This window comes from Pan paniscus, chromosome 17 (assembly GCF_029289425.2).
Source record: "Pan paniscus chromosome 17, NHGRI_mPanPan1-v2.0_pri, whole genome shotgun sequence".
In the NCBI taxonomy this organism is placed as follows: Eukaryota; Metazoa; Chordata; class Mammalia; order Primates; family Hominidae; genus Pan; species Pan paniscus.
In genome coordinates this window covers 29636714-29661546 of record NC_073266.2, presented here as the reverse complement: position 1 = coordinate 29661546, position 24833 = coordinate 29636714, and the positions used below count along the sequence as shown (strand labels likewise).

The window sequence follows — 24833 nt, the reverse complement described above, 5'->3', positions numbered from 1 at the left end:
GATAAAGACACCCTCGGTTGAGAAGGAAAAACTCTTAATAAGAAAGCATATGAAAAAATTAATTATGCAACGCAGAAAGACCCCATGACTTAGAGAAGGAATCCAAGAGGCTGACGTGTAATAGGTGGTCATGCTTGCCTCGGTCATAGTCGGCTCTGACCATCCCGGTGTCCAGAAGCCACTGTGGGAGCAAGGACACCTCTGGTGTACTTCCTTCTCTCAGTCTGGTTTGTGGTTATGGTGGTGGGTGAAGCTGCCCACACCTCCCCTGGGTAAGAGATGCAGGGCAGGTGGACCTGTCCCTCCCCAGGTAACGCAGGGAGCTGTGGAGTCTAGAGGGAGGCCCCAGCGGAGCTGCCACAGTCACTCCACTGCTGCAGTGCCCACACGTGCTGTGTCGCTCCGTGTGCGTCCCCAGCTTGTGCAGATGTCTGTCCTGCGTCGTCACCTCAGGCAGAGTTCTCATTTCCACTAAACCCCTTCCTTTATCCCACCAATCAGCTCAGGGGCCCCCCCGTTTTACCTGAGCAGAGTGTATCCATAGAGGAGCTACAGGGTCAGCTCGTGCAGGCGGCCAGACTGCATCAAGAGGAGACAGAGACATTTACAAACAAGATCCATAAGGTAAATATTTAACACGGATTCAGCACAACCGCTTTGTGAACTGCACAGCCCCAAAGGAGCAATGCCACGATGCATTTTCAAAGAAGGCTGTCTGTTGCGTACAGGCTGCTAGACTCCCGGGCACCTATGGAAAGGTCACCCAGTCAAGCTGTCCCCTCTCAGACACCCCTAAAGATAACTCTGCTTTTCTACTCTGGCACATGCTTTTCAGCATCTACACTGTGGTCTCAGCAAGGTCTTCCTCATACCTAATCTAAACTTTCCTGCAGCAATACCAGCCTAACATCAAGTAAGGGCCTAAATGCAACTGGACAGAAAAGTGTGTCTGTCACCTCTGCTGATGTTGGGTGAATTTTCTGATAGAAAAATCAGCAACCTCACCCTAAACTATTGCCTTCAGAAAACTGCCACAACTTGAGCTGTGGCCTCATTAACCTCTGTTACTCTCGAATAACCTGGTACTGGCTAATTATCTTTTATCTGCAAATCCTTCCCCAGAGTTCCGAGTAGAAGGGATTTGCAGATGTGGGCACTCATCGCCCTGGACATCCATGAGAACGGCCCAATCCCGGCCACCCCAAATCTAATTAAGTTGTGAACAGATATCTAGGTTCAGAATTGCTGCAGCTGCTCTTCCCCCGTGTATTTGTTCTTGAAAGATAGCTGTGTCTTTAAAACGAAACAAAGCAAAGCAGTTGATCTTGAATAGAGCACGTTGGTGTTTTAAAATGCATGTCCTATCCAAATAAGGTCCCGGTATATCTAAGAACTTATTTTGGCAAGGAATGTGTGCTACACATAAGCCCCCATGTTGACTGAGGCCATGTGATTTAAATGGGTCACAAACTGATTAAGGGAGTGAGCTCCTTCTCTGCACCTTGCAGCTTAGGGAAGGCAGGGCCGAATGCCAAGATCTAAATACTTTTTGCCAACTTCTACCACTACATGTATGTCTCTTTTTAAGTGTTTCATTTAGGGGACAAGTTGCACATCTTATTATCAGAGGAAAATAATTCCATATTACTTGAAAGATAGATTCCTAAGTAATTAAAAAAATGTTTGCATGGCACCAAAAATTGTTTGAAAAGTGAGTTTATCACTGAAGATGCTGCTAGCACAGTGTCCATGGCCCACGTGTTTCTAGTATGTGGGTTAATGATGAAGGAGTATTGCCGAAGAGGCTTCGGGTGGTAGGAGATGTCCTCCAGGCTTGTTCAGAAGGGAAGGGAAAGTGTCCCCCAAGGTACCCAGGGGGCAGAAGACTGAGCTCTGAGAATTAGGAAGTTCATGGAGCCATGGAACAGAAGGAACTGGAAAGGGCAGTGGAGATGTGAGGGAGAGAAAAGAAGGCTCTCCAGGAGGGCCTAGGCGCGGTGCTGCTGATGCTGCCTCCCGTGGTGCGGGTCCAGGTGTCTCCGCGCCTCTCCACAGCCAGGCGGGGAAGGGTCTCACGTTATCTTCACATTGCCCCTGAGGCCAGTGAAGCTTGCCCAGCATGAGTCAGTTGGCTAAGACATGTAAAAGCAAATAAAACTACAGGACTCTCTAAATTGATTATGTCAAGGGCAAAGTTAAGTCCTGGAGACTGAGTCATGAACATGTTTGCAGTTTTGTTTCTTAGATTATAGATGAACTCTGTTCCTCATTGTTCTTGTTCTGTAAATGACTAAGAGACCAGAGACCAGACCTCCCTTCTTTTTAATTACTGATCTTTGTTATAGATTAACTGCCTCTTTTATTGTCATGTACCTAACTCAAACCAGATGGTGCAAAAGATCCCATGACCGTTACATCTTCAGTGTGAAATGTTAAATACACTTCCCCCACCCAAAAAAAGACCACATTGCTTTATCAATAGGAAATTGCAGATGCTGGGTGTCTGGTACGCTAGGCTGCCCTTGTGTCCACAGGGGAGAATAGGTGGAATGCTGAGGGCTGCTGAGATGATGAATAAAATCACCTGTTTTCTGTTATTTCAGCCAAAACTACAGTAAAGGTCAGGTATTAGGTGAGCGGCCACGCAAGTCGTTGTCTAGACCTATGGACCTTTCCAGAGCTGCCTCTGACTCTTCACTGGCCTTTAGCACATTGGCCTCGGGCAGCTGTGGTTCTATTCCCATGGCCTCTGAGAATTAATCTAGTACTTTAAGGAGAAAAACAAATCCCTTACTTGGTTTTTGGCATAAGAGAGAGTGTTAAGAGAGGACAGCTGATAACCTTAAGGCTGGCATTCGAACCTTTTATTGGCCTATGGAACACAAAGCTTTGATCCCATAGTATCACTTTAGCTACTATAAATTTTTATAGATGTTATTCTTGTGCCTTATGTGCAAAGTGATATTTTATTCACTCTTACTTTTTAGTATTGATACACAATAATTGTTGCTTGAAAAAGTGTCTATACCGGGGGTGTTTAAAAAACAGGAATTTAATGTGGAGATGCCAGATATTTCTTTTTCAGTGACACTTTTCTTTTCCTAAGAGATACGCACATCTAATAGGAATGTCAAGTCTTTCAGCATGGAAATAGGCTATCAGACTCACTTTTCTGTTTCCTGGCTGTTGTATGCAGTTGAGGCCTGCATATTCGGAAGAATTCCTTCCACCCAGCCTGCTGTGCTCTCCACCAGCCGCGGTTCTCTTCTGTCGGGGCTGTGGGGAGTCAGGGGGCTCAGGAAGTAGAGGGGAAGGATTTCCACTTGTTTTCTCCTTTACAACTGTAATGTGCGTTTGAGTGCCCAGCTCATGTACAGAGGGGAAGTGGAATCTGCTTACACCGGATTCGAGTCAGTGGTAAGCCACACTTCCAAGACACGGTTTTCCTGAAGGAGTTTAGAGACATCTAAAAACACCATGAGAGACTTGGCAATGAAAAATGATCATAATACCTTATTTTGAAATAGCACTTGATTCTGAATCGCAATACTCATGGGGTTTTGTAAACAGGAAACTGAAGCCCTTTATCAAACTAAACTTCTGGGGGCTCCTGTGTTTCACGTCTCATATGCAGCATGACAGAGACTGAGTGGCAGTTTGCAGGGACTCTTGGTTTGGTTTGGGTGGCGGATTGGATTAGCTGCTTGTCACACTGTCTCTCTTATTCCATTCAAGATGGAGGAGGAGCACCTCTATGCCTTGAGGTGGAAAGAACTGGAAATGCACAGCCTGGCTTTGCAAAACACCCTCCATGAGCGAACCTGGAGTGATGAGAAGAATCTGATGCAGCAGGAGCTCCGGTCCTTGAAGCAGAACATTTTCCTCTTCTACGTCAAACTCAGGTGGCTGCTGAAACACTGGCGGCAAGGGAAGCAGATGGAGGAGGAAGGAGAGGAGTTCACTGAGGTAACTCCACTGTCGAATTCCTTTTATTTGCATCTGTTTTGTTCTTGACCCCAGACACTGCTTTCTCCTCACCCACCCTACACACAGTCATGTTCTATTATTTTATTTCTCAATATTTGGTTAACATCTAATATTGCAAAAAAGATGTAGAGCAATTCATACAGACACTTAGATAAGAGAAAATTGAACACAGGTGACTGAAACATCAATCATTTTCCTATACACAAGCAAATATAACAGAAGTAACGTTACAGTAGCAAGAGCAGGTATGCAGTGCTAGGCATAAACTTACTGAGAATAGTGCAGGAATGACATGAAGAAAACTACAGACTTCCCTGTGAAACCTGCATGATGTTCATGAGTGAGGGACTGGCAGAGGCAGGTGCTGTTGGTTGCCTACTCAATGTCTACTCTTTCTTTTTTTATTTGTACATATTCATGGGATACAATTGCAGTTTTCCACATGGATATTTTGCATTGTGGTGAAGTCATTATTATTTTAAATTATTTCATCAATTTTGGTCCAAGAAATGGAAATGCAGCAGCTTGTCCAGTTATATATGAAACCAAGAATTCTGTGCTATGCTCTGACCTAGTGTTAAGAGTGCCCTGGTCCATAACTCCATGCTGTAGCAAAGTTCCGCTCCCATCTCCTTTGCTGCTCATTTATAAAATTCATTGACGTTGTCACCCTGAGGTCCTGCACCATCTCATTCAACCTTGCTGGTTTGTAAAAGCTGGTTTCTAAAACTTTTGCTCTTCTTTCTATTTGAGCTTTGTTCCTAGATGTGGAAGCCTGTCCTGCCCACACAGTTTTAAAAGGATCTTTTCTAAGCTTCAGATGAGTCACTTTGCCACCTCTGGAATTTGTATATGTTCTTCCTGTTATGCCTCAATTCCCAGGTTTATAATAGAAACAGAAGAGAGATCTTTGCCTTCTGTTTGCTTTTGTATTGATTAAGTCAGAGTGACCGTTTGCACTGCAGGCTCCTTCCTGGCCTTGCTTCCTGGCACACCCGGGGCTGGAGCCACTGGTGTTCTGTGTATTCTGTACATCCCCGACCCTGGCTTCTTGGCCAGCTGCTTCGAGGCATTGTGAATAGTTGGTTTCTTTTTAGCTCCCAAAGACCTTTTGTCTGGTTTTCACTCTAGGGAACAGTGTATGTAATTTTAAGTTCTCATCCTAGGAATGGGAAAATACAGTGATTCTCTTTCCTCAGAGTGAAGAAAGTCTTGAAAAACTAATTCCGCCAGCTTCCAACTACCCATGACATAGATAACCATTATTAAGCAAAGCCTAGAAATTGTTTTAAAGTTTCTTGTTGATCAGTACTCTGGAGTTCCCCCTCCTTTAACTTATAAAACCATAGCTATTAGCAATACTAATTTAAAAGCAGTCGAATTAAAATTTCTCGCTAATGTCTTCTAATAAGCTGAGCATCCACCCTGTGCTCTTTAAATGCAGCAAGTGCCAATGAGTGAAATGGCCAAAATGAGCATTTTAGGGGTAAGGACTGAGAAGTATAGGCGTTGATAATCCATAAAGTAGATGGTTATCCTCAAACAGTGAAAATCAGGCTGTACAGCAAAAGAATTTGGCTGAAGCTGTGATTGTCACCTCCTGCCTGTTTCAGGGTGAACATCCAGAGACCCTGTCCAGGCTCGGGGAGCTTGGAGTCCAGGGGGGTCACCAGGCGGATGGCCCAGACCACGACAGTGACCGAGGCTGTGGCTTTCCAGTGGGGGAGCACTCCCCACACTCCCGGGTGCAGATTGGAGATCACAGCTTGCGGCTGCAGACCGCGGACAGGGGACAGCCCCACAAACAGGTGGGTACCTCGATCCGAGCCTGTCGCCCTGCCCACACCAGGGAGAGGAGGCTCCTAAGCTGCATTTGGGTCGTTTTGTTTCCAATGTTGGCATTCAGGTAGCAGAAAATTCCACCGCCTGACTGCGGTCACCTGTTGTCATTTGTGATGCTGGGTTTTTCCTAGAAATCACCTCATCAAACCTTTTCCATCTTAATGTCAGCCCACTCTTTCATTTGAGTTGCCATATAAATAAGGACTGTAGTAAGGGCAGATCAATGCTGCGTGTCCCTGCTGGGGCCAGTGAATTGACCTCAGAAGGTCTGCCATTGGCAACATCATTCGTTTGGCAGCATAACGTACAAGGAGCAAAGGACAAGTTTTTTAAAAAAAATCCCCCAACATGGACAAAATATTTCAAGTTCTCTTTGGCCCACTTGAAACATAATGCTCCCAAATAAAAGTATTTGATGACACTTTGAAAAAGATTAATGTATAAAGAGAGGTGAGACTTCAGTGTTATTAAGTAGCTGTTATTGTTGCCAGAGACCACAGAAATAGACTCTACTTAATAAAGCAAAAGATACTACTGATAACATCCAAACTGCTTGCATTTTTATACCAAAATGGCAGTGACGGAGGATTTGGAGTAAGGAGCTCCAGAGCAGGACCCTGTGTTAACGCTGTCTCGCTCTCAGGCTTCTGAGTCCCCTCTAACCCAACTTTATTATGTATTAATAATAATAAAGCTGCTCAGGAGGCTCCTGGAGTGCAGCTGGATGCCCCTGCCCTAGGAGGCCTGCGTTCTGGGCTGAGGGCGCAGGGCCAGGTGGCCACGGGGTGCGGCAGTCATATGGGCGCGGCTCTAGCCTCTCAGCCATAGACACTCTGGGGCACTCCCTCTGCACTGGCCGCCACAACTGCTGCTCCTCCCTGGCCCAGGCTCCCGAAGCCCAGAGCCTCTGGGAGCTCTAATGGGAGCACGCTGTCGCCAGAGCCCTGGCTCAGATCCAGATGAGGACAGGCGGCAACCTTCTGAGTGCAGGCTGAGGGGAATTTGGGTTCCCCCTGCTCCCTCTCTGTACAATCAGATTTTCACACCTAAACAGCTGTTTCCTATGTACACCTGTCCCCACTTCATTCTCCCTGAATAACATGACTCAAGGAGGAGATGATACTTTCAAAGGAACTTCTATTCACAGCCATCAGAAAGTATGCCATTATGCCAGTGTCCGTGGGGAGAATTTAGGTCATGGAATGAGTTTTCCAGCAATAATCTAGTTAGAAATGAAAATGCTACTTTGCAAATAATGCTTTACAATCTACTAATTTTACTTTTTGAAAAGAAATGTTGTCATTCAATCCCATAAAGCGTCTGTGCTTACCTCCCATAATATTGCCACTGATGGCCACTGTTCCCACCTCGCCACAAACCTGCTGCGTCTAAGAAAACGTGTTTCCCACGCATTCACGCAGATGCTCTGGACAAGGAGAAAACCTCGCACATCTGGTTTTCTGAAAAACAGTCATGGAAAATGTTACTGTCAGGGTGGAAAATAATGTGAAGTCACTCAGCTGGAACCTTACATTCAGCATATTTTATTGTCATTTCCCTTTGCCTCCTGCTTCTTCCAACACTAGTTTTTAGCGATTACCCACGAAAGTGGAGATGGACCCGTGAGCTTCCACTGCGGGCCGTGTGTGATAGAAGCACGTGGCGGGGTGGGGTCCACACACTTAGACCCAGGTCTGCCAAGTGGGCCAGTGTTCACAGTAGTGAGTAAGGAGCTCACTAACGCAGGCACAACCCTCTGTCTGTCCAAGGACGGAAGATGGACGAGCTCTACTGTAACGACAGCTGGTTCTCTGGGAGGGAACATTCCCGGTTAGAGGATTTGCCTCTCTGTGACTGGCATGAGTATTAGCCAGGCAGCTGGGATGCAAGAGCCAGGGTACGTGTCTCACAGAGCTGCACAGAGCCGGGCCGTTCCAGAAACGCCGAGCATCTCGCAAGTCGATTAGTAGCATGGGAAACCTAGCCAAGCCGTTTTCCCAAGGACAAGTTCTCAGTCACAGTATTCCTCAGGCCTTGGTCTTTGCTTTGTGACATATGGAACGTTCTCACAACTGAACTCAAGTAGATGGCAACATTTATCATGTCCACAGAGGTTTAAAAAAAACTGCATATACTGATCAACCTTGGGATGGCTCATAACAAATCATCAGGTTGGCAAACATTTGGCTCCGCAGACATTCCCTGTTTCCCTGTCTTCAGCCACATGAGCTCGCGGTCATGACCTGGGTGCTCTAGAGCCACAGTGAATGCTTTCAGTTTCCCCAGCCATCCTGAAGAGCAGAGGCTGCGCACACGCAAGAGGGAATCTTATAGTTTTCCTTGAGCTCCAAGACTCACGCCACTGTGTTAAGCATTTGAGGCCAGCATTCCTAAGGCTATTTATGCATTTCATGCTGATTAGTAATTCCTGGAATCCAGCTACTTCACACAAGGTGATTAATGGTGTGGGAATGATGGCCCTGGGGTGCCAACAGCTTGTTTTCCCTGCTTGGATTAACTGATTTGAAAAGAAGTTACTTTTTCATTCAGGGATGTGACCTAATTATCATTTAGTAAAACAACTAAGTAAAAAAAAAAAAAAAAGTGTGAAGAACTTAATATAAAATTCATAGCAAGAGCTGAAGGAATTGTGTTTCATATTTAAGTCTTCACCTGCTACAGGCCACTGAAGAGCCTCATCCAGTCCAGCCTCAGGACTGAGTAGACTCCACTTCCCTGGACCTCTGCTCCTTGTCGGGGCTTCTGTGCTGCGTTAGGGCCTTCAGGGGCTGCCTGAAAAGTCAGCCTTTCTCCTGCAGACAGAGAGCCCTTGGCTCCCTGGGCTTCCGGGGCTGTGGCTCTCCCAGGCCCCAGCAGTCTTCCTTTCTGGCCATGCAGGCTGCCCACCTTTGCTTGCCCAAGATGAAAAACTTCCAGAAAGAGCACCCTTGCCAGAGGAGGCCTCACATCAGAACTGTGATCTGCCTGACTTTTTTTTTTTTTTTAATTAGAAAGTTATCTTGAGCCTAGATGGTATTTACATTTCAATTTTGTACGTCATACCGTGATTCATTCTTCAGTTTATCCTGCAACTGGGAGGCCTCCCCTATAAGGCGTGCTACTCTTTCTGTAAGAGGAACCAGACCAGAGCTTAGGATCAGAAGCGTTTTATCTTTGCCGTGTACTTGTGGTGGCAGTTGTTCTGTCACTCTTTAAGTAGCCCCTGCGTGAGGTAAAAATTCACATGTGCAGATGGGTGCTTGATGAAAGGACTCTCCTTGCCCCATCCTACCTCCCAGAGTTAACCATGGCCGGCAGTTTGCCACAGGCCTTCCAAAGTAAGTAACTAAGCCTGGGACCTCACAAATAAGTTTCTTCCCTAATGGCCACCTGATTTTCATCAGACCTGCCCTGGTTTCCTAAGCCTTTGGGCTGATAACTGTGTTTACAGATTATTAAATATGTGCCTCATTTATTCTTTCCCGGATCCACATTCATTCTTGGGAAGCTCTCAGTGGCATTTGTGGAGACCACAGCCCAGAGACCTCCTGGACAGGATCACCGGGCAGACTCTTGGCCAGAGGGCAGAGGACTTCTGTGTGTAAATGACTCTAATTCCCATGATATTAATAGATTATATTTTCAGGGTCTGTCTTCAGTGGTCCATTCTCTGTAGGGGATAATGGTTTTTAGAAAAGAACTTTTCTGGATGTAACAATGAAGGTTACATTGAGGAGAACGACAAATGGCTCATTTATAGAAATGCTGCTGGCTGTGTGAATGTATCAATTCTAGCTAATCTCACAGTAAAGAATTTGTCCAGGGACTCCTGCTGGTGGAGGAGTTGCCTGTGTTGAATGCTAAGTGAGGTCTCAAAAAGGAGCTGTGCGTGCCTTGTGGGGGTCTGGGCAGCTACCGCATCATTCTGGAATTCTCCTGCCTCTGTGAAGGAGCCTGAATAAACGTGGATGCTATCACTTCTATTTTGTGACTGGCGTTTTGTGGGTTAACCCATAGCAGCAGGTCAATATGTCTGTTCCAGCTTTAGATTAATCCTATCTCCAAAGTTAGTGGCTGTGATGCAAGCAAAGTAGTCGGTGGTGGTTTAGCTCTTTTGTGGAGCTGTGATTTCACCTGCTGAAATCTTAGAAATCTTAGGCAAGAACAATTTTGAAAATTAGCCAGCATTGCATGACAGATACCTTGATACGTTACCTTATCTACAAACTTCCATTTCACTTTCTATTAGTAATACTTATAAATAGACTTGGATATTAGACTTGGATAGCAGTCTGATGGACCAAAGACCAATTCTGAACCTGTTAAAAAGTTTGACATATTATAGCACATTGTAAGTCTCACTCAAGAGAGCTGAGCTAGGTGAGGCTGTAATGCCCTTAGGCGGAGGAGAGGGAAATAAGTGGAAGCTTTTCATCCTGCTGCTTTGCTAGAAAACCAGCCAGCTGATCTCTGAATGAAAAGCCAGGTTTTTGAGTTGAAACTGACCTACACTCACCAGATGTACAAGCTAAAAGGTTGCATGGCTAGACCCCGCCACAAGAGGTTCAGAAAGCCTGTTGTCCAAGAAGACTTGCATCATAAAGACATCTCAATGGACCCGAGTCTTAATTTGATTCTTGACTTGATTTGGGTCATCTTTTTACCCAAAAGGTAACCCAGCAAGGGGTACCACCAGGGGAAAAAAATAAGAGCAGTTAACTTTTAGGTATTCTCTCAGGATGACTCACTATCATTAATTTCCCTTGATAGGGGAAATTGAATTAGCTTCATGGGGATTAGATGGCTTCTGCAAGGTAAAGTTTAAAAAAAAAAAAAAGAAGAAGAAAAAGAAAAAGGCTTGGCAGGGTATAATGTCAGAATTCGAATATTCCTGGCTCGGTTTGTTGGCTTTGGAACACAACAACCTGGACCGCAGTCCAGGATCTCACTTCCTTGACAGTGGGACCTTGGCCCTCAGCCACTCCAAGCCATAGTTCCTCCTCTGTAAAATGGGGAACATAGTATATGCACTCAAAATTGATGTGACATATAAATAAGGTCATGTTGGCAAATAATTTAGTACATCCCCTGGCCATAGGAAGCACCTATAATATTAGTAGTTATCATTACTATTTTTTTGCCTGTGTGCGAAAGTCATTAGGAAAATCATGCCTATCTACGGCCCATTCTGGGTCTTCAGAAATGTTGACACGGACATCCACTTTTGCCGTTGTGTGCTAATGGCAGGAGCTTGCCTGGCTTCCTGCTGTGCCACATGCTGCTCTTGAGGAATGATGATAACAGGTACCAATAGCATTGAGCTGGGATCTCTTGCTCCCTTTGGCCACCTTCACCCCAAAGCAATTCTGGAGCTCATTCCGCAATGATTAATATTATCCTGGTTGAATAGAGCACTGTTTTGATTACTCTGATGCAAATATGCATAAATCTTTAAGGCTTAAATTTTATTGAATTCAGTATCTGTTAAAGCCAAAAAGTACTTGCTTCCAGAGAAACCAAGTTTCCAATCTGCAGGAGGACTGTACAGTTCTGATTCTAATGTCATGTGGTGTATGGGCCAAGAACAGCATAGGCTGATACCATATGTAACTTGGCATTCATGGAAAACCATCGATTACATATAAGAATGTATTATATGGTTTTCTGCTTTCTCTTCAGTGAAAATTAAATGACTACTCCAAAATCTGGATCAAAATTATTACAATTATTTTCTGCTTGAAATACTCTTGACTCAAAAAGCAGTGATTTTTAATTTAAAATCTAAAGATGAAACTCCCAAACAAATCTACCACAAAATGTATGTGATTATTCAGCAAATTCTATATGAAGATGTATATTTCTGAAAAGATTGTTGTGACACCTCTTGTCACTCAACTGTACTTATATAATTTTTAGATTTTTTTTTTTTTTTGGAAACAAGGTCTTGCTCTGTCACCTAGACTGGAGGGCAGTGGTGTGATCTTAGCTCACTGTAACCTTGAACTCCTGGGTTCAAGCGATCCTCCCATCTCAGCCTCCTGAGTAGTTGGGACTACAGGCAAGAGCCACAACGCTAATTTTTAGGTACTTTTTGACATGGAATTTTAAAAACTGTTCTGTGTTTGTTACAGCTTCACATATTTGGTGAGCATGTCTTTGAGTATAGTGGTAATTTATTTCTATTCAGATGGTTGGTAAGAATGTATAAGACTCCTAGATGGTTCCCTCTCTGCCGAGTTCTTCAAATGTTAACTGACTTGTACTCTTAATGCCTTTTGTCCCAGAGTTATTAAAGTAAAAATTGTTCCCTGTGAGAAAAAGAGCAATAAATATGAACAAACTGGCCTTTCTACTCCATCAAAAGTCCATTGTAGCTGGGCACGGTGGCTCATGCCTACAATCCCATTTTCTGAGGCTGAGGCAGGTGGATCAGTTGAGGCCAGAGTTTGAGACCAGCCTGAGCAACATGATGAAACCTTGTTTCTACAAAAAATACAAAAATTAGCTGGGCATGGCGGCACACGCCTATAGTCCCAGCTACTTGGGAGTGTGAGGTAGGAGGACTGCTTGAGCCCAGGAGGTTGAGGCTGCAGTGAGCCGTGATCCACTGCATTCTAGCCTGGGTGACAGAGCAAGACCTTGTCTCAAAAAAAAAAAAAAAAGTCCACTTAATTAAATGCTGGGGACAACTATGGAGATCTCTATAATAAATCTGCTCATATTAAAGAATTTCTCTTTTTAATACAACTTTATTTTTGGATATATATATATAATTTTAGGTTCAGGGGGTACATGTGCAGGTTTATTATATGGTATATTGCATGTTGCTGAGATGTGGGCTTCTAATGACCCCATCACCTAAGTAGTGAACATAGTACCCAATAGGTAATTTTTCAACCCTTGCCCCTCTCCTCGCAACCCCTTTTGGAATCCCCAGTGTCTGTTGTTCCCATCTCTGTCCGAGTATACCCAATGTTTGGCTCCCACATATAAGTGAGAACATGCGGTATTTGGTTTTCTGTTCCTGCATTAACTTGCTTAGGATAATGGCCTCCAGCTGCAACCATGTTGCTGCAAAAGCCATGATTTCATTCTTTTTTGTGGCTGCACAATTTTAGGTAAATACAAATATCCATCCAAAGTATCTTAAATTCCTCCCATATATATTTAACCATTTTTGTGTATGTTTAGTGGATCAACTAGATGGATTTAGAAGCATGACTGTGGAGTGAAGGCCAGTGTGTGTGTAGAACCTGAAGGAGGGGTCCCAGTGTACTTGCTGAACCAGGGAGGAAAGGTTTATCAAGTTTGGGGGATGAGGAATTCTGAGAGGGTGGGGCTCTGTTTTTCCATAGTAGAGCTTATCTATGTCCAGTGGGACTTAGAGAGCTTTTATAACTCTTGCTTCATAAATGCACCAAAAAAGAATGCCCTGAGACCGCCCTGAGAGCTTGTGATGTGCTTTCCGTGCTGGTTGGAAGAGATGGGCTCACGAGGCTTTTATTATCAAGGTACCATAATTGATTCAGCGTGTTTCATTCATTTGGCCAAACCCTTCTGATATAATGCCCTTGCTGAAATGTACTAAGACAGAAATCATGGCTTTGAAATTTGACTTCAAAGGGCTGGGCAGGTTTCAGAACATATAAACCATTTTAAGTTAGATATAAGCAGATTAGTAATAAAAATCCACTCTTCATTTACCAGACACATTTGCATGCTTAACATGAGCCAAGGATTGTGCCAAATACTGGAAATGTGAGGGTGGGTCTGGCTTGTCCTTTCCGAGAGGCAGAAAAGTGGGGGCTGATAGTTCCATCTCAAGGGACCACAATAAAGCCTTCATGAACAGGTTATGCATTTCACCTTTGGCTTTAATTATTAAACATCAAAATGTTTAATAATTAAACCCACCCACACACAGTGGCCATGTGTGTCATATCTGTGACCTTTTAGTAACCACCAATCAGAGTCTGATTACCCTATGTGCATAGGAGTCCTCGGTCTTTATTAATTCTCCTCTAGTACAACATCTGGCACTAGAATGGCAGCATATATGTAGGTGAGTGTGTAGGTCTTGTCATATCTGCACCCTCATGACAGTCTTGTCAGCCCAACTCAGTGTTCTGGACATCTGAAATCACACAGTGACTGGCAGCCCTGGCTTTGGGGTTCCCTGTGGCCTCCTGCAGTTTCCTTGCTCCTGCTCCTCAGGGCCCACAGCACCTCTGTGGCAGGTTCCCACAGTGCCAGCCCAGGTTCCGGCGTCTGAACACAGCTGCCAGGTCACCAGGGCAGCCTTCCTTCTACCCTCCTCCTGATCAAACAGGCCCTCAGTCTCAGGCACAGGAGACCGATGGCCAGCAACAGGGACCCTTTCTTTGCTCCCCGGCTAACTGCAGACTCCCCACCCACCCTGCACCCACTGCCAACAGCACCTGGGAAACAGCCCCCACACTACCTTGATGGCCAGATCCTCTCCTCTTCTGACCTAAAAAATACGCTTAAAGGAGGTGGTGGAGCCTGACTCAGTGTTCCCGCAGGTGGTGGAAAACCAGCAGCTGTTCAGCGCCTTCAAGGCCTTGCTGGAGGACTTCCGTGCAGAGCTGCGGGAGGACGAGCGTGCCCGACTACGGCTGCAGCAGCAATATGCCAGCGACAAGGCGGCCTGGGACGTGGAGTGGGCCGTGCTCAAGTGCCGTCTGGAACAGGTACCACCCTCCCAGGTCTCCCTCGATCCTGACTGTGTGTCTCTGCTGTCCAGGATATGTGGCGGGGGAGTGGGCACAGAGAGATTCAGAACCATGGGCTTCTTGTCCAGGAAAAAAAGAGAGGAGTGGCTGCTTGTGTCTCTTCTTAAAGTGCAGAGTCCCCATTTTCCCTGATGTCCCCGCTCCCAAGTATGCAGTACGGCCTCCACCAAGCAGCATTTTCAGAGCAGCATGTATTCTCCCATTCTGCATTAAACAAGCTTGTATTTCGCTGCATCAGAGGACGGCCAAGCTGAAGCTGTCATCACACTGAGCTGACATAACTCTAGACAGGAGCAAAGCAAAAGCAGACTGTGGTTTAGTTGTCTTTGAAAAAGGTAAATGCATGCTTTCATTGAGATTTTTCAAAATATCAAAAGAACTTGGAGACCTCCCACTGCATGCCCAAGAATTCTAATACATTTCAGTCTCCTTATTTATATCAAAGGAAACTGAGGCCCAGAAGAAACAGCTCAGCTCAGATCACAGAGCCATGTAGTGCTAGGGCAGGAAGAGAGCCCGGGTTTCCTGCCTCCACCTCACACCACAGAGGGAAGCCCCCTCTGAAGTCTTACACCACAGCCATAGGAGTTAAGATCAGACATAACAAGAAACATCCTTTCCTAAGTGTTTCTTCCTTGGAAACCATTGAATGTCATGTGACTTCCTACATGGTATCTGCTGCTGAGAGCGTCTCTCGAGGTTTCTTCCAGCCCCTTGATCATGAGGAGGGAGGGAAGGTCTGTGTATCCTTGGTAATCTATTTCCTAGACTCTATTTTGAGGCAAACCATAAAGTAAGTAAAATTTTATAGGGATTGGCCTGGTCATGAAAGGAAAAGAATTGCCTGGAAAGGAGACCCCTGTCACATGGTCTTGATAAAAGATGAAAAAGGCTTGATGTGTCAAAAAAAAAAAAAAAAAAAACCCAAAAAAACTCCAGCTCTCCTGGTACCCACAAGTTCCCCTGCATTTCCACCTGGCCACAGCAAGCAGTGATGCTGAGCTGATAGCCCTGGGTGGGGCAGGGACACAGCCTTGCAGGCCTGGGCATCAAGTGAGAGAGCAGCTGGCCTGATTGTGGCTCCTGCCTGCTGCCCGCGGGGGATTTGACCTAGATGCTCTGTTTATCTTAGTCCCCGGCCTGCAGCATCAGCAGCGGAGGAGAAATGACTAAGGACAGTCTCTGATGAGCTGTCTTTAACCCTATTAAAAAAAAATATGTTTATGGGGGAGTTAAGTGTTTCCAAAGCCCGAACTATAGCTAAGGAAGGGAGGTGTAATCTTCGATGCAAGCCAGTTTCAAAACATTTCATCTTTGTTTTATAGGAACGTAGTATCCACCCACAGGTTTGCTACAAATAAACCCTCAGGGAGAGTGTCCCTAAATACCAAAAAATAAAGCTAGAACTTCAAATTCAGAAGCCAGGTGGTAATAGGTAGAGAGTTTATCTTCTGCCCAAATCATTTAGGAAGTTTCTTAAACATTTGCAACCCAGGAAGCAATGAATATGGGATGATGCTAAGCTCATTTGTAATAATCCCATATTTACCCTCTTCTGCTTAAATGCAAAACAGTTTAATTCTGCTACAAGTTACCTTCTTTCAGTGGAGCCCACGTTGATGACACTTCCCAAGTCCACGATTCCTTCAGCAGACTCCTAAGTCAGACCTTGCTCTAAATGTTGAACATCCAGCAACAAATCAGATGTTCCTTGAAGGGGTTCTCAGTGCAGTGGGGGACCTAGACAAGTGCTGTCCTTTATAACAGCGTGGAAAGTGCCCACCAGGCTTTTGCACGTAGGCTGTCAGGGAACAGGAACGTGCAAGGCACATGCCTTGGCTTGAGAATTCAGGGAAGGCTGTGAAAGTGAAAGTCCTGCTGAGAAAAATCTCAAAGGATGGACAAGAACTGGAATGTGGAAAAGGAGAGAAAGGAAGTTTCAGGCAAAAAAAAAAAAAAGTATCGTGAAGAAAGGAGCATGGCTCATTTGAGAAGCTTAGGTATGAGGGGAAAGAATAATTTTAAGGAATTGATACTTTAATCCTGATTTTATCATGAAAGTTTAGATTCCCTTTTTCAAAAGATTATTCTGGCTTCAAGATAGAGAATGGATTAGGAGCCATTAGAATCGAATGGATTAACCTGGGGTTAATGGTCTGTAGACTGAAATCAGGGAATTGCCAAACTAGAATAGGAAAGAGATGCATCTTTATGGTCACTAACTTTCCACTAAAATTTAGCGTGTCCTCCGGTTATAAACATAGGCAACAAGCCCAACAGAAATCACGGATCTTTTTGAAAGGAAGTATGGAATGAAAGAATAAAAAGTAATCACACATCTCTCCATTTCCCATTACAATTGTTGTGGATATCCCAGAATTAACATTGAGGAGGAGACTTGGCTTCACCAGGCTGCCAGCTGGGTCCACGGTAAAAACGTTGAAGAGCCTTGGGTTGCAGAGATTGGAGGTGAGAGGGGTGACTCTGAAGTAAAGCAGCAGCAGTGGAGAAGGAGTGGAGGGCACACACCTGAAAAAAACGGAGCAAGGAGACAGTGGCCGGGCCTGGTGGCCGGTTCATGAGACGCCGTGGAGCAACAGGCACCTCACACGGCTGTCAGGTTTCTAGTACGGGTGCCTGGGCGATGGGCCCTCACTGAGACAGGAACACAGAGAGACAACCAGTTGGGATGGGAAGGGGACAGGTTGGATTTGAGGTGTGTGTCATCACAGGCACTGGGACTTGAAAAGGGCTGGGCTGAAGATGTATATACCTGGGTGTGAATGAGGAGGTGGGAGGCAGGGCCATGGAGGACGCTGCAGGACTGTGTACAGAATGAAATGAACTCATAGAAGGAACCAAAATATTCATTTTCCAGAAATTAGTGGAGGGAGAAGAGATTGGAAAGGAGCAGCCAGAGAAATTTATGAAAATCCAAAGCAAGTGCTGTCCCAGAAGCCAAAGGGAGAGACGCTGTGGCGTTCCAGGTGGAGTTCAGCGATATCGGATGCTTTGAAGAGGACAGGACAGATGAAGGATAAAAAGTTCTGTTGAACTTGGCAGTGAGGAGGGCACTGGAAAACTTGACAAGAACAGTTGCCGTCAGGTGTGCGGGGCTGAAGGACTGTGCGCTGTGCCGAGGGACAGAGGTTGAGTTTGGCGGTGAAGGGGAAAGAAGGAGCACAGACAGTGCAGTAACAGGAGCCGCGGGGTCATGGGGACGCCTGTCCGGTGAGACCTGACAGTGTTGGTCACTGATGACACGAGGTTCCTCAGTAGGCAGGGGGATTGGGCTCTAAGCGTTGAGGGGAGGGGTGACCCTGACCATGAGAGACCTGAGAGGTGTGGACACAGAGGAGCTTGTGGGCAGAAGGAATGTCCCTTCACTATCTTCACAAAGCAGGTGAGCAGAAGTGATGTGGGGCCCAGGAAGGGGTACGCTGCATGAGGAGATTCTAAAGGGAGGACCTTTTGGTGGCTGGAAGCATCTACAGGTGAACAGACGTACGTGCGAGGGGCTCAGCAGCCTGTCTTTCGTTCTGGGTTACGTGGACTTCCAGCAGCTCTTTTAAACTGGGATTTTGTGGTGCTTGGTGCTTTTCTGGTAGTCTTCTGGTTAACTAACACTGGAGGTTTCTCCCCTCTTTTGTTTCTGCATTCTTTCTACTTAGAAAAAGTTTTTTTTTCCCCAGATTTACATTTTATAAATAATTGATCAAGAAGCGTCACCACTGACCTGTGCCCGTGGCTGTCATCTGCTTCCTCAAGCCTTTCCCTGCTTTCTCTCCAAGAAGGCCTGAGTTCCACTAAGATTCAGGGACAAAACAGTGTGCCCTCCCCGCTTAATGAAGCATTTGCCTTTATTACAGAGGCGAGATTCGATGTTAGCTCTCTCCCAGTGAGTCCCTTGTGGGCAAAAACTTCCAGTTTAACTGAGCACACCACTCAGCAGCCTGTCTTAGTCCGTTTACTGTTGCTATAAAGGAATATCTGAGGCTGGGTGATTTATTTAACAACAGGGTTTATTTAGCTTACAGTTCTGCAAGCTGCACAAGAAGCATGGTGCCAGCATCTGCTGCTGGAGAGGGCCAGGCTGCTTCCACTCAGCAAAAGGCAAAGGGGAGCCGATGTGTGCAGATCACATGGCAAGAAAGGAAGTACAGGTGGGCGGAGGTGCCAGGCTCTTTTAAACAACCAGCTCTTAAAGAAATAATAAAGGGAGAAGTTACTCACTCCCCGCCGCAGGGCATGAATCTGTTCATGAACAGTCCACCCCCATGACCCAGTCACCTCCCACTAGGCCCCATCTCCGACACTGGGGATCAGATTTCAACGTGAAGTTTGGGGGACAAACATCCAAACTATAGCACTGATACAGACATCTTTCTAAATATAATAATACTGGGTGGTTTAAGTCATTAATCTTTATATATATATATACATATATATATATATGGTCTCAAAAAAGTTAAAAGAATCTGTTCAGACATGGATAATCAGCTATGAATTAATTTAGTGGGTCTTGAAGTAACTCATTTTAAGAAAGTTAATTGAACTCTACATATGAATAATGGTTACTGACTTACCATGTCCCTTAGGCAAGTCCCTAAAGCACTGAGCTGCCATTTCTTCACAAATAAACTGGGAATAAGGATACCTATACGTATTTACAGGATTGCAGTAGACACCAAATGAGGCAATCTATGTGAAAGGCCTTCCTTTGAAAAGTATACAATTTGTTAAAATTGTGCACTTAATGAAATATAAGAGATTGCTTATGAGGATAAAAACAAGACACTGAACAGCAAGCTGTTGTGCAGTTTTAGTGTTTGCCCTAGGGTTTATAATATACGTATTTAATTAATCAGAGTCTACCTTGAAATCCTATTAGGATACTTTTCATGCTGCCTGAGGAAATTGCAACAGTGTATTCCCAGTTCCTTCCCATCCTCTGTGCTATTGCTGTCATAGTTTACCTCTACATATTCTGTAAACACACAACACATTGTAACAATTTTTGCTTTAGATAATCAAATATTAAAAACAAAACAGAAATAATGAGTTTTATATTTACATAGATGTCATTTCCAGTGTTTATTTTCTGTATAGATCAAAGTGCCTGTTGGTATATTCCTTCTGCCTAAAGAACTTCCTTTTTCATTTCCTGAAGTACAGGTCTGTTGGCAATGGTTTTTTTTGTTTTTTTGTTTTTTTCAGTTTTCATTTGTTGAAAAGTGTTTTCCTTCTTTTTTGAAAGATACTTTTTCTGCGTACAGAATTGTGTCTAGGTTGAGATCTTTTTTCTTGAACACTTTAGATGCCACTCCATCATCTTCTGACTTGCAGAGTTGCTGATGAGAAGTCTCCTGGAATTCTCGTCTTTGTGCCTCTATGACATGGGTCATTTTTCCCTGTCTTTAAGGTCTTCTCTTTGGTTTTCACAGGTTTGAGTACATAAGATGTAGAATCTTGTTTGGTTTTGATATTTAACCTCCTGGGTATTTGACAAATATTTATTGAAAACTATTAGGTTCTGTCACTGTCCCATCCCTAGGTTCCATATAGGAGCTAAGGATATAGGGACAGACATGGTACCTGCCCACAAGCAGTTACACAGAAGTACAGGCAAGAGATAGTGGTGACTTAGACTAGGAAAGTGGAGCAGGGAAGCTGGCCATGGGAAGCTCAGTTTACTCACCGCTTAACATTCTTTGTGACTGTGTCAAATGCTCTTAATTAGGACTTTAAAAATAAAATTTGTTTATACTGTGGGATTGGTCAAATCTTGGTTTAAACATGTTTCCGGGGATCACATGTAAATGTGCTGAGACTTCATCCTTGAATGCAAGATTTGTCAGAGAGGGAATTCCTAAGTCTCTTCTCCTTGACAGCTGGAAGAGAAGACTGAGAACAAGTTGGGAGAACTAGGCTCCTCCGCTGAGAGCAAGGGGGCCTTGAAGAAGGAGAGAGAGGTGCACCAGAAGCTCCTGGCCGACAGTCACAGCCTGGTCATGGACCTGCGCTGGCAGATCCATCACAGCGAGAAGAACTGGAACCGGGAGAAGGTGGAACTTCTCGACCGCCTGGACAGAGATCGGCAGGAGTGGGAGCGGCAGAAGAAGGAACTCTTGTGGAGGATAGAGCAGGTAAGGAGGCACCCCGGGGCCCTGGAGCATAGGCACAGAGTGTAGACTACTCAGTGGACCCAGAAAGCAAAAGCACTAGGCTGCTTCATGGTCCTTGCAGCATCAGGATGCATGGGCTTCCAAAGGAAGAGAGAGAAATTCTAGAATTGCTTGTGTTGGAGACCTAGGCTCATGCCTCTCCATGACACAGATCTTTTCATTGCAAAGTTCATAGGTAACTCTCCTATGTGTACATGTGGTAGTGGCAGAGCAGGGTGGGTGGGGGTTGTGGGAGTGGGGGGATAACTTTTTAAAGGAATTTAAAGACTAAACTGGAAAGAGGAGGTTATTTCAGGTCTTATTCAATTGAAAACAAACTATAACTTTTAAGTTTGCCACTAAAGATGTGGTCACAGTGACTGCTCCAACTTGAATGGAATTGTTGTCATTAGAAAAGAAATTGCTGAATTCAGTTGAAAGTCAGGCTGTTTGCTGGGGAGTGTTCCTGCTGTGGATATTGCTGAGCTGTGATTAGATGGACCATAGTCAAGAGAGGTAGCTGGTAGCTCAGCATCTTCAGCTAAACAAACAATTCAGAAACTCAGATGAATTTGGGGAGGAGGGGGGTAGTCATTTTTCTGCCAATATAACCATTCTCTGCATTGCATCAGACTTAGAACAGTTTGCATAGTTGCAGTAGTTCCTGAGGGATACACAAATTAAATTGATGAAGATTTGGAATTCTTCCCTGGCTGGATTTTTACATAGGATACATTTTGTTATTTCAGCCAGTCACACACTTATAAATTTATGAGGTCTCAAGGAAATGTATTAATCAGTAAGAAATTGAGCTCAGGAAAAATAACCTCATTACTCTATTTTAAATACCCATAGAGCCTTTTGACAAATGTGCTCTATTATCCATAGACGTGGTGCCTGTGTTACGCAGGTACAATGACAAAGGTGAGTGTATGCATATGTTGGATAGGGCGGGAGGCAGAATGAACTAAATGGTAAAAAAGACCAAGAGCCTTTGGCTTGGAAACCACTAAGAAGAATAAAATACACCGCAGGTGAGCTATGATCCCCACTGCATTCCAGCCTGGGCGACAGACCGAGACCCCGTCTCCAAAAAACAAAAGAAGGAAAGTACACTGCAGATAGAAAGCTGAAACTCTTCGTAGGTTTGACCACTTACACAAATGAGTCACCTTACTAATCTTTGATATTCCCCAAATCCTATCAAGAGGAATGCTGGCCATTTCCTTTCTGGCTTGGACATGCAGCACTTGTGAAGAGTCTCCTGTATTAAATCTCCTGTATGTCTGTGCTCTATGGTTAAGTGGAAATTTTAGGGATAGAAGTGGCATATATTCTTTGAAAATGGCCACTAATTTATTATATCCAACTTAGTTGACCGGTGTCACAGTAACTCCAGGCAACTTGTCACCAGGGAGCTTCATTCTTGGCCCGTGCTCTAGGGCCACTCACTTTTTACGTCCCTCCTGTACCCCAGTGAGGCCATCATGATCCCTGCCATAACCCCTTTAGGGTGCCCTTCGCCTGTTAGCCATGGTGGCTTGTTGGACTTGTCACAGGCTTCATTTCTTTGGAAAGTCACACCTTGGATATAAATGAAGCAAGTCTTTTAGGTTTTTATTTTTACTTTTTGGAATGAAGAATTTTCTAGTAAAGGAAAAATTAGATACATGTGGTGATACTCAACTTTCGAAAAGTCAGTGACTTACAGGAAACAACAGGTGCTGGAGAGGATGTGGAGAAATAGGAACACTTTTACACTGTTGGTGGGACTGTAAACTAGTTCAACCATTGTGGAAGTCAGTGTGGCGATTCCTCAGGGATCTAGAACTAGAAATACCATTTGACCCAGCCATCCCATTACTGGGTATATACCCAAAGGACTATAAATCATGCTGCTATAAAGACACATGCACACGTATGTTTATTGCGGCACTATTCACAATAGCAGAGACTTGGAACCAACCCGAATGTCCAACAATTATAGACTGGATTAAGAAAATGTGGCACATATACACCATGGAATACTATGCAGCCATAAAAAAGGATGAGTTCATGTCCTTTGTAGGGACATGGATGAAATTGGAAATCATCATTCTCAGTAAACAATCGCAAGGACAAAAAACCAAACACTGCATGTTCTCACTCATAGGTGGGAATTGAACAATGAGAACACATGGACACAGGAAGGGGAACATCACACTCTGGGGACTGTTGTGGGGTCAGGGGAGAGGGGGGATAGCATTAGGAGTTATACCTAATGCTAAATGACGAGTTCATGGGTGCAGCACACCAGCATGGCACATGTATACATATGCAACTAACCTGCACATTGTGCACATGTACCCTAAAACTTAAAGTATAATAATAATTTTTAAAAAAACATTAACATTAAAAAAAAAAAAAGAAAAGTCAGTGACTTAAAGATGAACCACAGCCTCATTTTGAGACTATATTTTGGAAAGGTAGTAGTGGTCAGGAGCTGACCTCCAATTCCAGGTTATCAGTATGGAAACAGTTCGGCCAAACTGACAGCCTCAGAACCCAGTCCTCAAGGTGGACATCTTTGAGCATCATAGATCTGAAACACGTGAGTTTCGGGCATGCATCTGTTCCTGAAATCTGTGTGATGGATCCCACAGTCTTTGTACAATGATGTCATTGCTGTTTTTAGAAGAGGATTGGTTACAAGTGAACTGATGCTTCAGACATGCAGTGGTGGCTTTCAGAAATAAATCTGGCCTTTTCCCCAAAATATTAAACATTTTTAAAGAAGACTTCTTAAATCTCAGTGCCCCATCCTGAAATGAGGTAAAGCAATTATAGGCATTCACCAGACTTCCTGAAAAGAGGATGTTGGTTCAAGTGTGTATGAGTGTATATAGATTTTGTTCATTTTTCAGTTATTGGGTTGCTTGTTCATTTAACTTTTAGCTACATACTCCGTAGATAAATGAGAGATGTAACTGAACATTCTTCACAATGTATACTCTCAACATTTGACTACTTGGTAAGCCATATAATATAACCTTGACTGTGATAACCTAATACAGATGGTGAAAGCAGTAACACTAAATCCATTTTCCACTTTCAGAACACATGCTTCATACTTGTCCGGTGTCATTAAATTCCTACATAATTTCTGCACCACATGAGGCATGTTATGTGATGTATGACTGTGGGAATGTGGCTAAGGTCATATAACACATTTTATCTCTCTTATCAGTGTCTCTTGTCTCAATCCAAGTTTGATTGCGGGGTGGGGGTAGGAGACTTTTATGGAGTCACACTACATTTCTCCTTAGAATTGTTGAGTTCCCAGTTAACATGCAGATGATGTAAAACTTGCTATTATATTTGCTGTACTTGTCAAGCAAAAAGGGTCATCCATTCATTCTCCTTCCAGTAACTTTCTTAAATCAGCTGCCATTCTTTTAAAAACTCCATTCTTTTAAAACCTGTTTACAAAGTGGCCTTTTTTCTTTCTACCTGTCTGGGGAAGGTGACACTCTCGAGGGTTTATTGTTTCCTGTATTAAAATACAAATCTTTAAAATGTTCGACTTGCATTAGAAGTTGTTTTACTGCAAGATTGCAAGTAGGTGCTGATGCTGGCTGAAATGACTCCTATAGGAAACCCTCCCTCTCTGAGGACTCGTTCTATTACAACACCCCAGAGGCATCTTAGCAGCAGATATCTCCACCACAACCACTCCAGTTCATTTTTAGGAAACCTAACACTTAGCAGCTTGAGTACAAGTTGCTCCTGGCTGCCTGGGTTTATTTTTGAAATCCTACTTTACTGAGTTAGAAGGTGCTTGTTCATAGCTCTCCTCTTTAGTCATTCTTTTCCCCCTTCACTCACACCCTCAGTGCACATTTGCAGCTTCAGATGGGATTCTTGCATTTTAATTTCTTGCCCAAAATAGCTTAGAGATGATCATGTGTTGAAACTAAATTGTGCCGACATGCATTAAATGAACATATAAAAAGCCTTCCCTTTTTTTTTTTTTTTTTTTTTTTTTTTTAAAGAAAGCAGTTAGCATCTTTAAGACAACTGCAAAGAACTGTGTCATCATCAGGGAGGA

The 24833-nt window shown here is 44.2% G+C and overlaps 1 protein-coding gene across 11 annotated transcripts in view; it reads left to right on the top strand.

Annotated features, from left to right (window-relative positions):
* MTCL1 (microtubule crosslinking factor 1) overlaps window positions 1-24833 on the top strand; it is a 125888-nt gene that overhangs the window by 85632 nt on the left and 15423 nt on the right. For 6 of the 11 annotated variants that reach the window (XM_063597198.1, XM_008961559.5, XM_024926314.4 and 3 more), the window contains 5 exons: window positions 502-624; window positions 3736-3966; window positions 5601-5795; window positions 14373-14540; window positions 20474-20728. In XM_063597198.1, coding sequence (XP_063453268.1) covers window positions 502-624; window positions 3736-3966; window positions 5601-5795; window positions 14373-14540; window positions 20474-20728 — 972 coding nt within the window. The remainder of the gene's footprint in view (window positions 1-501; window positions 625-3735; window positions 3967-5600; window positions 5796-14372; window positions 14541-20473; window positions 20729-24833) is intronic. The other 5 variants (XM_063597201.1, XM_034943596.3, XM_034943594.3 and 2 more) reach the window with 1 other exon arrangement.